Consider the following 16,915-nt stretch of genomic DNA (forward strand, 5'->3'; position numbering starts at 1 on the left):
TCTAGCCTGGCCAATAAGAGCGAAACTCCACTTCAAAAAAAAAAAAAAAAAATTTGGTGTCTCAAAATCTTTCTTCAACCACACCCATTTTGCACTGTCTATAAGTTGTAGTTTCAGATTATTTAAAAAGGAGCAAGAACTACAAATTTGCAAAATAATTTGACTACAAAATTCTTTTTATGATTGTCTCCCCAAATCTTTAGTGATTGTCTCACTGATGCTCATTTTGATAACCTTCTTTAAGCAACTTATTTTTGTGTTTTTCCACAGCATTCGTCATAGTTTTAGAGAAAAGTCCAACTTTTCCCTTATTTTATCATATAAAATTAAAGTGAAATAAAATACAATGTTAAATTATATAATTACAGAAACAAATCATTACTGGTTTAAAAAAAATTTGGAAAATAACACAGCTGATTCTTGGTAAGAAGTAAAGTTCCTAGACAACCTGGAAGGTAGACTACCAAGCTGCAAGATTTCAGTGTGCCAGTTGCCTGTCATTATGCTTACAGAGAGAAGGGCAAGTGCTGGCTAAGTAGAGGATGGTACAGAAGGCTTACAATAGACTTTTCTTCCATGATCCTTAAAGTTTGAAAAATTAACAAAAATGTGGTACATGCTTTGACTTACTATTTTTACAATGGTTCTTAGATCGGGTGGCATGTTCAAATACAATTTCAATGAAATTAGCCCCTCTCCTCCCCTTCTTTTCTCTCTGTAGGAAAGAGTGAGTTTGTACCCTTTCCAGATCCACAGCATTGCTCTGTCAACTTTTGCATCTTTAATTGGCCCGTTTGGAGGCTTCTTTGCCAGTGGATTCAAAAGAGCCTTCAAAATCAAGGTGTGTGTTTAGATTTTGTGTTATATTATTAGAGAATCTAATTAGAGAATGTAACCTAGTTGAAATTTGGTTAGCTCATGATCTACATTAAGCCCCTAGGCAACAACTTTTGTATCCTGTTTGTTTCGACCTCACAGAAATGCTGCCACGCTGATCTGAATGTATTCTTTCTTGTTAGGTTTGTGATACCATGTTAATACATTTTAAGTGTCATGTCAGTTTCCTTTATAGAAATGGCATGTGTCCTTTAGTGTTAGAATAGACCCAGAATCTTGGTCTTTCAAGTGCTCACCCAAGAATCCAGCCATGAATCGTCTGCAGTTTAGTGTTTTACTACAGTCTCACTTGAAGGGACACACAGAAGAACCTTTGGCTATGTAACCGTCCATTCTGCTAAGTCAGGTGTCATCACACTCTTTCTGTAAAGGGCAAACAATAAGTTTATTAAGATGTGCAGATCATATATTCTATCACAGCCTCTCAACCCTGAACCCTGCTGTTGCAGTCAGAAGGCCCCCCATGGACAATATGTCAATGAATGGGCATGGCTGCATTTAATGCAACTTTATTTATAAAAATAGGTCGTGGCCTGGATCTGACCTATGGGACATACTTTTCTGACCCCTGTTCCAGATACCTAAAATTATCCCTGTGTATTAGATCATCATAAAGTGACATGTTATCTCAGCAATTTTATCTCAGCCTCCCTCACATGGCTGAAGCACCATCTGGGGTTAGAGAGTGGCTATGGAAAGTGGGGTGGTCAGGGAAAGCCTTTCTGAGGAGGTGAGATTTGAGAAAAGAAGTCCTGCAGAGAAAACTAAGAAGAGAGTTCCAGAGCGTACAGAGGAGTGGAGGAGGTTAGCCTGTTTGAAGGTGAGCAAGAACAGTGTGGCTGTGGTTGAGAGTAGGAGATGAGACCACAGAGTTTGGTGGGGCCAGATCACATGTGGCCTACAGGTCAGGGAATGAGTGAACTCAGCGAGCGTTTGCCAGTGGGAAGCTACTATGTAAGGTGCAATGCAGTATACAAAAACATACAAGATGTTGTTCCTGTTCTAAAGATGTTCACCTACTACTAGGGAAGATAATACACATCCCCAGAGAACTACAGCAACAGCTGTGCAGGATGAGTATCTTGCAAAGGCTGTAACAGCAAAGTGGCATTGGGTTACTGTGGCTGTCTTATGCTTTGACTAGTAAGGAAGAGAAGGAGGGAAATGGGTTGGCAAAAATTAACCAAAGACTTTTTCAGTAATTGTTTTAAAAAGAAAAATGTTATATTAAGAATGGTATTTTCTTTAATGGTCTCCAATCCAAGGTTTTTTGTTAAATGGTGAGATTTTTTTTGCATGTTGGAAACCAAGCAGCTATTGCTGTTGTAGTTTAGATATTTTTAGGGTGCCCGAGTGAACTAGAAGAGCAGTTAGTCGTGTCTGTTTCCCAGGCACCCAGATAGGGGAACCTACCTGTACAGGGGCAATTTGCAGAGGCTTACTACCCATTCCCTCAGGGTGGCCATTTAACGAACTAATGCGTCCCAGATGGGCTCACTGTAATTTTATTTTTTACTCTAACACTTAAAAAAAGAAGAAGAAATATTTATCATAGTAGTAAAATGTTTATTTCAGAGTAAGAACTATTGGGATAAACAAGTTAGAACCAGTTGTACATCTTTTAACAACACTAAAATAGCTCCCCAAACAGCTTATGGTTAAAAAGAAAGCTAGGCTATAACAAAATTAGATTAGTAATAGCTAATAGAATTTTTATTTAGAAGTTTTATTAACAAAAGTAAGTGCTAGATTTAATTAATGTTTAATGAATGAATGCTGTGGGTTAATTCAGAAATCATTCTAAAAGAAGCATGTATTTGGAAGTCGTGGTTTTAATCTGCTGGATGTGTTCTAATAAGTTTTTATTTAGTGAAAAAAATCCAATAGTAATGTATTTTCGTTAGAGTGAGTCCATGATGCCAAAGAGACACAGATAGGAATTTTGTAGCAGGTGATTTTTTGAAAATTTGCTAATATATTTGTTTGTTTCTAAAGGATTTTGCAAATACCATTCCTGGACATGGTGGGATAATGGACAGATTTGATTGTCAGTATTTGATGGCAACTTTTGTACATGTGTACATCACAAGTTTTATAAGGTACTTTTACATTTAACACATTTTTTAGATGATTTCTTTGAGTTCTCATTTCCATCAACATTAGTTTGAGTAAGTTAATAACTTTTTCCATCAGTGGTAGTCTACAATATTAAAGCAAGTGGTGGCCACTGGAATTAGAGTCTTGAGCAGGATGGTTAACTTGTAATCATTTTACCTACACTTGAACAACTTAAAAAAAGATAGTATTTGTTATGGTCCTGGACCATGTTAAAGACCCAATTAATGTGGATGGTATAGGATTTGAAACTTGAGGAGATTTAATTTCTCAACTGTGGGCATTGCAATGATCATGAATACTAAAAATTACAAAGGAAGACAATGAAATGCATCCAGTCTACCAATTATTACTTGAGTGCCTGCCATGTTGTAGAATGTTCTAGGGACAAATATGGCAGAGGACAAAACAAACCAAATCTCTGCCCCCATAGCTTCTTGTTTGGAGGTTGAAAGAAGAATGATGAGAAAGAGACAATAAACAAATAAATATAGTTTATTAGATGGTGTTAAGTGTCACACAGAAAAATAAAGCAGGCCGAGGGGATCATGCTTGTGTGTGTAGGGGCTGGCTGCTGGGTGAGTGGATGAATATTGCCATTTTATAAAGGGTGGTTTATTCTTGTTATTAAACCTTAATGTTTTGGATCTGCCTTGAAATACCAACTTGGGTGTGAAGGCTTAACATCGACTGCATGTTAACTTTATTTTCTGTGGTCTCTACTGGGGGCCCAGAAGGTGGAACACTTACTAATAATAGTGCCTGAGCCATAGAAAACATGGATTTCCTTCGTAGTACTTGGAAGGAAATTCATATTTAGCGAACCCTAAATACACATTTTAAATATGTACCACAGTAGTGTGAGAATTTTCATATTAACTATTTTTGAGAGACAGTCTTGATAGGAGTTTATCAGTTTCATTAATCTTTTCAAAAATATCAACTCCTGGCTTTGTTAATTTTCTCTACCGTAAATTTTTACTTCATTGATTTCTCATCTCATTCCTTTTCCTTTTTAAAATGTTCAATTTACTGTTCTTTTTTTAATTCTGGAGATGAGCTTACATTATTGATTTTTAGCCTTCTTGTCTAATTTATCCATTGAAGACTATTAAGTATTGCTTTATCCTCTTCCTACAAGTTGTGATATTTGTGTTTTCATTATTTAGTTACATATGTTTTCTGATTTCCAGTATTATATCTTCTTTAACACATGGGTTATTTAGAAGCATATTCATTAGTTTTCAAACAAATGGAGATTTTCTTACTTTCCTCCCTTAATTCCACTGTGGTCGGAAAACATACTTTTATAATTTTTGAGTATTTTATAATTTTTGCAATCTACTTTGTGGTGCAGCGTGTTATCTATTTTCTGGTACATGCTCCATGTGCAAAGGTGTATTCTGTAGTTTTGGGTTGTAGTTTTGTCTGTGTCAGTTAGGTGAGGTTTAATTAAATCTTCGGTACTGATTTTTGTTTATTTGTTTTTCTGTTTGTTTGGTCTGCTTGTTGTATCACTTACTAACAGAGCTTTGTTAAAGTCTTTCATTGTGATTGTAAATGTATCTATTTTTATTTGTAGTTCTACAAATTTTTGCTTTATATATTTTGAGGTTGCATTAGGTATACACAAATTTAGGATTATCATATCTCTCCGTTGAATTGATCCTTTTGTCATTATATAATGTCTGTCTTTACTGCTTGCCTTAAAGTCTATTTTGTTGAATATTAGAATAGCAATATCAGCTTTCTTTTGGTTAGTGTTTGCATGGTATTTCTTTGTCTCTCCTTTTATTTTTAACATTCCTTTTCCTCATATTTAATGTGTGTTTCTTTTTTCTAGTAAGCATATAGCTGATTTTTTTCCGTTTTATTTATAAGACAGTTGACAGTCTTTATCCTTTTAATGGGACTATTTAACTTATTTGCATATTATTTATTGATCTATTTGGGTATTAGTAATTAGTGGTTAAATCCTTAGAACTTTGTTTTCAGAATATGGCAGCTTTTTAGGGCATTAACTCATATGCTTTCTTTTTTTAAAAAAAAAAAATGCTGTTCTCTCAGTAGGGAGATGTCATGCTGAGCCATGTTGTCCACCTTTTGAAAGCAGCTATTGAGACTGTTAGAAGACAGTGAGAGTGCCAGGATGCAACTCGCTGGGAGCACCTGCTGACATAATTTTGCATTTAGCTGAACTTGCTAAAGCAGCCTTCCTTTTCTCTGTGGGTCCCTTCTCAGGGTTTATGCTGTGAAGTTGCTGACTCTTTTAAAGAAATGAAATAAGACGAACAGTGTCCTGATCTGAGTGTGAAAGGCATATGGCCACAGTTTTTTGACAGATGAGTTGAGCCACATGCGTGAAGATGACCCATGGTGGGATGGCTCATCTGGGCTCTTGTGCAATTTGTTAAGTCGAAGATTTTCAGAGTAAATAGTTCCTCTGCTTATCCTCATAGACATTTCTTTGTTGTTAGAATTTCTACTTCCTATAATTCTATGTGAACAATCTTTATTGTAAGTCATACATTTACCCACATAAATGTCTTTCTTAGAATTCTGTGCCATCCCTGTACATTACTTGTATGTTGCTTTTTCCCATTGGATTTTAAAGCAGATCTTTTATTTTGTTTGTTTTTTTAATTGGAGTTTACCTAGGACTGTCTTTGAACAAAGACCATGGCACCTGTATCACTGGTAAGGGGCTTCAGTGCTAGGCTCAGAACTTTTGTGTTCTGACTCTTTGAACATTCTTAGCTCCTTGGAGATATTTTTCAACAAAGTACCTTTCATCATCTGAAGTTTCTTTGAAGTTAAAAATTTCAATTATATTTTCATGCCCTCTTTTTGGTTTGTCCTGTGTTCACCAGGCTCCTTTCCTTACAGAATAGTTTTTGTGTCTCATTCAATCTCAAGATTTGCCATTTATCCCCACCTTTAACTTTGGTTGCCCTTTCAAGAACTTTTGTAGAACTTAGATCTGCACCCCTTCAGTTGCCTTATATTGCTCTTGTGTTTTGTGTTTGTGCATTCTTTCTCCCTCTCTGCTGTATGCTTCTCAAAGCAAAATAGTTCTGGCTGTTTATCCCCTTGACACTAACACTGCACATTAAAGTGAGCTGTTATCACTTTAATAACAGCTACTCTACACTGAAAGGAATGGTTTGTTTTAAATTGGGGGTATACGCTTCACTTATCCCTATTAAAATAACACAAACCTATCTTCTTTGCCTTATAATTAGGGGCCCAAATCCCAGCAAAGTGCTACAGCAGTTGTTGGTGCTTCAACCAGAACAGCAGTTAAATATATATAAAACCCTGAAGACTCATCTCATTGAGAAAGGAATCCTACAACCCGCCTTGAAGGTATAATTTGATCCAGAGAGGGAAGGACTGACAAGAAGGAATTCTTCAGAAAAACACTGACAGATGTTTTGTAAATTGTACAGAAAAATAGTTAAAAATGCAATAGATTGAAGTTTTGGAGATATATTTCTCTCTGAAATTACTGTGAATATTTAACAAACACTTACTTGATCTATGTTATGAAATAAGTAGCAAATTGCCAGCAAAATGTCTTGTACCTTTTCTAAAGTGTATTTTCTGATGTGAACTTCCTTCCCCTTACTTGCTAGGTTTCATAATTTAAAGACTGGTATTTAAAAGAGTCAAACACTATAAAATGAGTAAGTTGAGGATGTTTTAAGATTGCACCTGGCACTGTGCCTTTTTGCACAAATATTTACTTCTGCACTTGGAGCTGCTCTTAATTTTAGCAAAATGTTTTATGCAAGGCACAATAGGAAGTCAGTTCTCCTGCACTTCCTCCTCATGTAGTCTGGAGTACTTTCTAAAGGGCTTAGTTGGATTAAAAAAAAAAAAAAAGTTTGTCTGCTTTTCAAAGAAGTAACCATTTGCCAGGGGAAAACATTCTGCTTTTAGGTAGTTTCAAAATTCAGGGGAGGGAGCCTGAAATTTTTGCCATGATTGGTTTGTTAGAGCAGGCATCAAACTACTTCTGATAAAATTGATTGGAAGATCACGACCTCGCAAAAACTTTTCAAGAGCAACAAGCAAGAATTCTGTTGTGAAGAACACAGTGTACGGATCCTCCGCAGATTATCTCAACAGAGGACAGTAGCTCAGGAGGCAGCGTCAAACAGTGACCTGTGGCCTGGGCCATCTCTTGGTCATGTGTTTCACTTTTCCTTGTTGCCCTGTGAACTGGCTTCCATGGTTCTGTAGGAAAGTGAGTCGGGGTTGTGGCTGCAACAGAGCAGGAGACGCTTGCCCGAGTGGGAGTGACCTGCCCCCGTGTCCCTGCTGCCTCACTCCTGGCTTCTACTGCAGCCCTTTGTAGACTCACCACGCAAGAAGGAAGATCTGCCTGGAGACCTGATCCCAGTCCAGCTTTTTGGTCGTAGGTCATCTTTGTCCCATTGCTCTTTTGCATCATGTCATAAAATTTGAGGATATCAGCTGATTATTTTTTCTTCCGAGAATGAAAATCAAGCAGAATTGATTCCTACAAGGAAAAAAAAGCACACGAATGCCAAACCTTTCCTTTGGTGGACCGGACACTAACCAGATGAGAGTAAATTTCTTATCCGTGGACGTATGTAAGCTACTGCTGCTGTGTGCTCTCCACAGCCATATTTATTGTATTAAACAGTCAGCACTAAACCTTCAAAACTTGCCCAGTGCTCCTAGTTAAATGTTCAGAGGGGAGAAACAGATATATTTTAAATAATGTTTTGCTAATGAAAAGAGTAAATATTTTTGTTTAAATCAGCAAAAACTTTCCATTATTTTATATTTCCGTCTGACTACTATACCTAAAACAAAAGATTGCCGCCATACCCGGGTTCCACTGATGCAGTCAGCCAGCAGCCTCATCACATGCACACGTGATTAGACATAGGTGCACTCAGTACCAAGAGTGCATTTTATGGTCCAGCATACACTCCATTGATTCATCATCACTGCATGCGTTCAGCCAGTGTATCTCACACTATCCGTGTAAATCTAAAACTGGTACTGGCAATGTTAGTAGAGGAGGCAGTGATCACATTTAAAATAAGGCCACCTACAATTTAATTTTCAACATCTCATGTTTTTATTTGTCCCATTACAGCTTCAAATGTTGGTCATAAAAAAAAATTTAAGCTACTAAAGTTTAAAGAATAAAACGAAAATTTTGTGATAAGAACGTACGTTAAAAACTCAGTAGTTTGCATGAGTAAGAACTCCTTGAGATACACAGATTCCCCCCACATTTGTATTTAAAATAATTGGTGAGGCATTGAGATACAGAATTATAAGAAAGCATTACTGAATATGTGTGTTATAAAGTCAATATTATAAACAAAATATGGAGCTAGAAATATTTGGGATCACAGTAATAGCTTTTCACAAATATACTTTTAGAGTTGAATGTATGTTATCCTATATGTAAAAAAGCAAATTCTTAATTTTAACGGAGCTCTCGATTGACCTTTTCAGCATACTTTTATAGCATGTATATTAAAATAGAATATATTTTAGCAAAAGATTGCCATAAAACTCTGACTTGGCTCATTTTGATATTTGCACTGTGAAGAGGGCTTAAATTCCAATGTAGCAATATGCTGGTAGAAAAATGAAAAACTGGGAAGTTCTTTCACAGTAATGCCTAATTGTTCCAAATTTGCTATATTTGGAGGTGCTCTACTGGTACTTCTGCTTGACTCTCTGACCTGTGGGATGCACATTCTTCCTCAACGCTTTTTCCTTTTGGTGGTGATGTATGTTCACTATCTGAGAGTAAAAGACCATACACGCCCCTCTTTTTAAAATTATAGTATCTCTTCCTTTTCACTTTGGTTTGAACAAAGATAGTGTCACCTTGTTCCATGAAAAAGAAAAAGCATAAACAGTGTATATTTAGGGTATATGGGTGATAGCTTATGATATGTGTCAATCAGTTCTCTGAATCTTTTACTGAAACCGAGATAGGAAAATAAAACTGAAACAAATCATATTCGACTTTGTTGTGCCATTTTCTCATTGGAGAAGAAATATGCAACCAGTATGTACAGAATAATGACGGATATATGTAAGTATTGTATCGTGTCTATTCCATCACCAGCACCTACAGTGACATCTTCAGAGCTGGGATAAAATAAGTTCTGGTGATTACCAAACATCTATATTTGTTGAGAGGCAATGTCCTCTTAATACAAAGAGTACTGAACTTTTATGGTATTAGCACAGTTTGTAATTACACGTGTATTTTTGTGAATCTCTGAATAATGTGTGTCCCTTACTAGAGCTTTAAGCTATACAGAGGCCAGATGAAGTCTGTTTGGGTTGGCCACTGCATACCCAGTGTCTGGCATGATGCCTGCTCTCTGTAGGCTCTCCAGCTTCTGAAATGCACAAGTTTGGAGCTTGGTCTAAAGACCCAGCTGTACACATTCCCTCTTGTCTCTAGGACACCTCCTATCCCCTTCCCCAGACCTTTTATTTTGCAGAGTTCTAAGGTGGGCCTCATTATTCCTAGCTAATAGGATTCAGTGAAAACTCATATTGTCCAGCATTGAATAGCTGATTAGCAATTCTTAGTTTCCTTCCCTCCTTCCTGTCTGCTGCTCTTCCATTGCCTGTCTGCAGTGGGAAACGACAGGTTATAGGACTGAGCAGAAAAGTAACCACCGCTTTGGCCATGTCTGCTTCAGCTGGTGGGTAACGGAAGTGTTCCATGACTGATAGAAAAACCATTGATCCATTTCAGCAAACCCGAAATGACTCCCTGACCCAGCACTATGCTTTGTTCTCGCATGACGAAAAACCTTAGAACTAGTAGTTTTCTGCCTAGTCACAGAAACAGACAGGTACAGAAGTGAATGTCATTTGAAGTGGATATTGATCAGAGTGATGACAGATACATAAACCAGGTGTGTGGGAACACAGGTGACCACCATCTGACCTCCATAAGACCTATCTTTCCTGACCATATTCTATAGCCAGATCTTTCTGCCCCCCTCTTGAAGCTTATAAAGTTTAAAATTCACTCCTTGAAGAGGGGCTGTGGAGATTTGGGAATCTTTAGTAGCTGCAAAGAAAAATCAGGTCTAGATAATTTAACCAAAATCAGAAGCCATTCCTACCTTAATCTCATCGTTTTCCTGTACAGAAACGGAGAACCTTCTTAAATCATCAGATACGCATCAGTCATCATTTAGTAAAAGTTGATGAGCATTTCCTGATGATGGCAAAGTGAGTTTCCAGAAGGAATGGAGAGAATCCAGCCTGTTCTCTACTGTGTACAAAAGATAAGGCTGGTGAAGCAAGAGCCTTGTCACTCAAGAGAGCCGAAGAATTATTGAGGGAGAGCGCACCTTAAGGATCGCATTGTCCTCTAGTGAAAGTGAAATTTAAAACTGCTGTCTCTCAACTTGTAACATGAACAGGGTATAGGACTTGGAGTTTAACTCTCAGACTTTCTGCTGTGTATCTGACTTGAGTTTAATGTGTCCAGATGATTTTCTTTTTTCTTTTCTTTTTCTTTCTTTTCTTTCTTTCTTGAGACAGGGTCTCGCTCTGTTGCCCCAGGCTGGTGTGCAGTGGCGTGATGACTGCTCATTGCAGTCTCAACCTCCCAGGCTCAAGCGATCATCATCTTTAGCCTCCTGAGTAGCTGGGAGGGACTACAGGCACATGCCACCATGCTTGGCTAATTTTTTTTTTTTTTTTTTTTTGGTAGAGATGGGGTTTACCGTATTGCCCAGGCTGGTCTCCAATTTTTGACCTCAAAAGAGCCGCCTGCCTCTGCCTCCCAAAGTGCTAGGATTACAAGCATGAGCCGCTGCACCTGGTCTGGGTGATTTTCTGTTCAACAATTCAAGCTTCAGATGAGGCCTAGGCAAGTGATGAGTTTGGGAAATATTCTTGAGTAATCTATTAAATATATTTTTCATTGGTTTTAGTAAATCTCAAAAAGTTGTGAAGAAAAGGAAACAGAGGCTTCAGCTAGTCCAGGTAAGACATATACATTTGAATTGTCAGAAATTCCATTTGTTTTTTCCCCCAACAGTTTTACTGAGATATAATTTACATACCATAACATTGTGCCACCACCACCATATCCAGTTTGAGAGCACTTTCATGATCTTCCAAAAAGTTTCCTGGTGCCCATTTGCAGTTAATCCTCACTCCAAATCTCAGCCTTTGGCAACCACTGATCTGCTTCCTGTCTGTGTGATATTTCACATAAATTGAATTATATAGTATGTTTTGCACCTGGCATGTTTTTGCATGTATTAGCACTTCTCTCCTTTTATTAATATGTTTTGCTAACTCATCAGTTGATGAACATTTGGGTTATTTCCAGTTTGGGGCCCTTATGAAGAATGTTACTATGAATGTGAGTAGACACACATGTCTTTGTACAGAAATTTCTTCATTTCTCTCGGGTAGATGGCTAGGGGAGGAATTGCTTAATTGTATGGTAAGTTTCTTTTAAAGAAATAACTTGCCGGACACAGTGGCTCAGGCCTGCTGGGTGGCGTAGGCAGGTGGATCACCTGGGGTCAGGAGTTCAAGACCAGCCTGGCTAACATGGCAAGATCCCGTCTCTACTAAAAATACAAAAATCATCTGGGCATGGTGGCGTGCTCCTGTAATCCTGGCTATTTGGGAGGCTGAGGCAGAAGAATCGCTTGGGAGGCAGAAGTTGCAGTGAGCCAAGATTGCGCCATTTCACCCCAGCCTGGGTGACAGAGCAAGACTCTGGCTCAAAAAAGAAAAAGAAGACAAACTGTTTATTCTAAAGTAGCTGTACAATCTTACATTCTTACTTGTGATCTGCAATGGTTGTAGTTTATCTGCATCTTTACCCAAACCTGCCATCACCTGTCTTTTAAATTATAGACATTCTAGCTGATGCATAAAGGTATTTCATTGTGATTTTCATTTGCATTTCTCTAATGGCTAGTGGTGTGTCTTTTCATGTGCTTTATTTCCCTTCTATATATCTTATTTGACAAAAATATTCGTATCTTTTTGCCCATTTTTAATTTTTTTAAATATATATTTATTTATTTATTTTTATTTATTTATTTATTTTTGAGACGGAGTCTCGCTCTGTCGCCCAGGCTGGAGTGCAGTGGTGCAACTTCTGCCTCCCAGGCTCAAGAGATCCTCTTATTTCAGCCTCCTGAGTGGCTGGGATTACAGGTGCCCACCACCATGCCCATTTAATTTTTGTATTTTTTGTAGAGATGGGATTTGCCATGTTGGCCAGGGTGGTCTCAAACTCCTGGGCTCAAGTGATCCACCTGCTTTAACCTCCCAAACTGCTGGGATTACAGGCATGAGCCACTGCATCCATCCTCTTTTGCCCATTTTTAAATGGCATTATTTTCCTTATTATTGAGTTTAAGAAATCTTTATATATTCTGGATAGAAGTACCTTATCAGATATATAATTTGCAAATATTTTCTCTCAGGATTTGGCTTGTCTTTTATTTTCTTAACGGTATCTTTTGAAGTTTAACATCTTTTAAATTTAATTATGTCCAATTAGTCGTCTTTGCCTCTTGAGGCTCCTGTGTTCAGGGGCAGCCAGTAGTGGAAGTGTTGCCCAGACCCTCTCCAGGTATCCTCTGCACCCGTGTGCAGCCTCATCTAGGAAAGTGCTTGGCCCAACCACACAATTCCCAGCTTGTGGTACCATTAGCCCTCCCTTCTCATCCTCTGAGATTGTCACTTCCACTGACTTCTCTGGGTATGGGTATTGTCCACTGTTGCAAATTGAGCAAGTCCCATTGGACTGTCGGAGTCCTCAGAGTCTGTCCTGCCCTGACTAAAGCTGTAACCCAGCTGAGCTGGTGGGGGCATGCATGCAGCCCTCGGAAAGGATTCCACAAACACCCACTGTGCCCCAGTTTTTCAAGCATAAACATTTTTCATAGTGTATACCTTTGTTCAATTTCTAGAGTGTGGAAATATAAATTTTCTCCAGCTTTTAATAGATGCTTTTTTGGGGAGAGGATTTGCCACCCCCTAACTCAGACATAGCTGGAAGTCCCACCTTGACAATTCTACTTGATAGCAGGAAGAGAAGGAACAGATCTTAATCCAAATCCAAGTATGACGACACTACTTCTCCTTTGCTGAGGAGTAGTGACCAAGTGTATACACTAATACTAAGAGCGATGCCAAAATAACTTATGGAAGTTCTAAGTGAGAGCCCTCACTGAAGGAAGGGGCAGTTTGCTCCCTTGCCCCATTGAGCTCTGGCCCCCAGGAAGGCAAAGGCAAGAAGAGGCCTTCCTACTAATCATGGCCCCCTCCATCTTTTTCACAATTGTCGGCACCCTGAAGGGCGACTCAGTTCTAAGATCCAGCTTTCAAGAATTTCAAGAGGGTACCTTTTCTTTGAATGTAATATATACTGCTAAGGGTATTAATTACCACCACCCCCAGAACCTCATCCATTCACTAAATGATAGATATCATATGTCCACTAAACATGGATATAGAACCATATTTGAATGAGACATCATTTTAGTATTTGAAATAACTAAATATGTCCAATTCCCTCAAAAGAATGTGCAGATTAGCTGGATAAACATTGTAGAAGGTGCTGTGATTGTGGTCACCTCAGGAAGGGTTGGAGCTCTGACTTGGGCTGGAGCTAGCAGGGAGTGAGGCAAGGTGGTAGGAAAAGCCCAGGCGGGATCAGAGATCCCAGCGCATTCTCAGGCTGCTAGAAGAGCCTGTCACTGTCACTACTTTCTCACCAGATACCTTCTTGAAAGTATATTGGAAAGTGACCTGTCCCCAAATCAGAGTGACTTACATTTTAATGAGCACTTGAAGGGGGCACAGAGGGAGTACAGGTTGGTTGGTGCTGTTCCCTGAGAATAAAAACTGATTGGATACATTGCTAGTGTGAATGTAAAATGGTACAATAGCTTTGGAAAACAGTCTGAGAGCTGCTCGAAATGTAAAACATGGAGTTACCATATGAGCCAACAATTCCATTTCTTGGTATATACCTAAGAGAAATGTAAGCATTCATCCATACAAAAACCTGAACATGAATGTTTACAGCAGCATGATTCACAATAGTAAAAAAGTGGAAACAAGCTAAACACCATGTGCTGAATGGATAAATAAGATGTAGTCTACCCATACAATGGGCTACTACTTGGAAATCAAGAGGCATGAAACACTGATACATGCTGTGGTATAGATGAAGCTCAAAAATGTTAAGTGAAATAAACCATTCACAAAAGACCACATATTGCATCATTCCATTAGATAAAATGTTCAGATTGGGCAACTCTATAGACAAAGTAGATTAGTGTGTTGGCAGAGGCTGGGGGCAGGAGGAGGAGAATATGGAGTAACTGCTAATGGTAAGGGGTCTCTTTTTGGGTGATGAAAATATTCTGAAATTAGATTGTGAAAATGGTGGTGTATTAATTAGTCTGTTTTCATGCTGCTGATAAACCCGAGACTGCGAAGAAAAAGAGGTATATAATTGGACTTACAGTTCCACCTGACTGGGGAGGCCTCAGAATCATGGCAGGAGGTGAAAGGCACTTCTTACATAGTGGTGGCAAGAGAAAAAGAGAGAGAAATAGAAGTGGAAACCCCAGATAAACCCATCAGATCTCGTGAGACTTACGAGAATAGCATGGGAAAGACTGGCCCCCATGATTCACTTACCTCCCCCCAGGGCCCTCCCACAACACATGAGAATTCTGGGAGATAAAATTCAAGTTGAGATTTGGGTGAAGACATAGCCAAACCGTATAATTCCACCCCTGACCCCTCCAAATCTCATGTCCTCACATTACAAAACCAATCATGCCTTCCCAACAGGCCTCCAAAGTCTTATTTTGCCATTAACCCAAAAGTCAACAGTCCAAAGTCTGATTTGAGACAAGGCAAGTTCCTTCTGCCTATGAGCTTGTAAAATCAATAGCAAGCTAGTAACTTCCTAGATACAATGGGGATACAGGCATTGAGTAAATAACAGCCATTCCAAATGGAAGAAATTGGCTAAAAAAAGGGGTTACAGAGCCCATGCAAGTCTGAAATCCAGCGGGGCAGTCAAGTTTGTTTTTTTTGTGTTTTTGTTTTTGTTTGTTTTTGAGACAGAGTTTTGCTCTTGTTGCCCAAGCTGGAATGCAATGGCACGATCTTGGTTCACTGCAACCTCTACCTCCCAGACTCAAGCAATCCTCTTGCCTCAGCCCCCCAAGTAGCTGGGATTACAGCCGTCCACCACCACGTCCAGCTAATTTTTCATATTTTTAGTAGAAACGAAGTTTCACCATGTTGACCAGGCTGGTCTCAAACACCTGACCTCAGGTGATCCATCTGCCTCGGCCTCCCAAAGTGCTGGGATTACAGGCGTGAGCCACCACACCTGTCTGGCAGTCAAGTTTTAAAGCTCCAAGGTGATCTCCTTTGACTCCATGTCTCACATCCAGGTCATGCTGATTCAAGAGGTGGGTTCCCATGGTCTTGGGCAGCCCTGCCCTTGTGGCTTTGCAGGGTACAGCCTCCCTCCTGGCTGCTTTCACAGGCTGGTGTTGAGTGTCTGTGGCTTTTCCAGGTGCATGGTGCAAACTGTTAGTTAGTGGATCTACCATTCTGGGGTCTGGAGGATGGTGGCCCTCTTCTCACAGCTCCACTAGGCAGGGCCCCAGTAGGGAGTCTGTGTGGGGGCTCTGATCCCACATTTTCCTTCTGCACTGCCCTAGCAGAGGTTCTCCATGAGGGTCCCACCCCTGCAGCAAACTTTTGCTGGGGCATCCAGGTGTTTCTATACGTCTTCTGAAATCTGGGCAGAAGTTCCCAAATTCAATTCTTGACTTCTGTGCACCCACAGGCTCAACATCACGTGGAAGCTGCCAAGGCTTGGAGCATCCACCCTCTGAAGCCACAGCCCGAGGTGTACATTGGCCCCTTTCAGCCACAACTGGAGCAAGTTGGACACAGGGCACCAAGTCCCTGGGCTGCATACAGCATGGGGACCCTGGGTCTGGCCCATTAAACCAATTTTTCCTCCTAGGCTTCCAGGCCTGTGATGGGAGGGGTTGCTGTGAAGGTCTCTGACATGGCCTGGAGCCATTTTCCCCATTGTCTTGGGGATTAACATTAGGCTTCTGCTACTTATGCAAATGTCTGTAGCTAGCTTGAATTTCTCCCCAGAAAATGGGTTTTTCTTTTCTATTACATAGTTGGGTTGCATTTTTTCCAAACTTTTATGCTCTGCTTCCCTTATAAAACTGAATGCCTTTAACAGTACCCAAGTCATGTTTTGAGTGCTTTGCTGCCTAGAAATTTCTGCCAGATACCCTAAATCATCTTTCTCAAGTTCAAAGTTTCACAAATCTCTAGGGCAGGGGCAGAATGCTGCCACTCTTGTTGCTAAAACGTAACAAGAGTCACCTTTACTCCAGTTCCCAACACTTTCCTCATGTCTGTCTGAGAACACCTCAGCCTGGACTTTATTGTCCATATTGCTATCAGCATTTTGGGCTAAGCCATTGAACAAGTCTCCAGGAAATTCCAAACTTTCCCACATTCTCCTGCTTCTTCTGAGCCCTCCAAACTGTTCCAGCCTCTGCCTCTTGCCCAGTTCCAAAATAGTTTCCACATTTTTGCGTATCTTTTCAGCAATGCCCCACTCTACTGGTACCAATTTACTATATTAGTCTATTTTCATGCTGCTGATAAAGACATACTGGAAACCGAAAAGAGAAAGAGGTTTAATTGGACTTACAGTTCCACTTGGCTGCGGAGTCCTCAGAATCACGGCAGGGGGTGAAAGGCACTTCTTACATGGCGGCAGCAAGAGAAGATGAGAGAGAAGCAAAAGCGGAAACCCCTGATAAACCCA

General features: G+C 39.7%; 1 protein-coding gene across 1 annotated transcript in view; it reads left to right on the forward strand.

Annotated features, from left to right (window-relative positions):
- The window catches only part of CDS1 (CDP-diacylglycerol synthase 1), a 73,677-nt gene extending 64,646 nt beyond the window's left edge, over window positions 1-9,031 (forward strand). The window contains exons 11-13 of the mRNA XM_007999118.3: window positions 722-841; window positions 2,893-2,996; window positions 6,255-9,031. Coding sequence (XP_007997309.1) covers window positions 722-841; window positions 2,893-2,996; window positions 6,255-6,384 — 354 coding nt within the window. The 3' untranslated portion in view covers window positions 6,385-9,031. The remainder of the gene's footprint in view (window positions 1-721; window positions 842-2,892; window positions 2,997-6,254) is intronic.
- The last annotated feature ends 7,884 nt before the right edge of the window (window positions 9,032-16,915 follow it).

Source organism: Chlorocebus sabaeus, chromosome 7, assembly GCF_047675955.1.
Source record: "Chlorocebus sabaeus isolate Y175 chromosome 7, mChlSab1.0.hap1, whole genome shotgun sequence".
Lineage (NCBI taxonomy): Eukaryota > Metazoa > Chordata > Mammalia > Primates > Cercopithecidae > Chlorocebus > Chlorocebus sabaeus.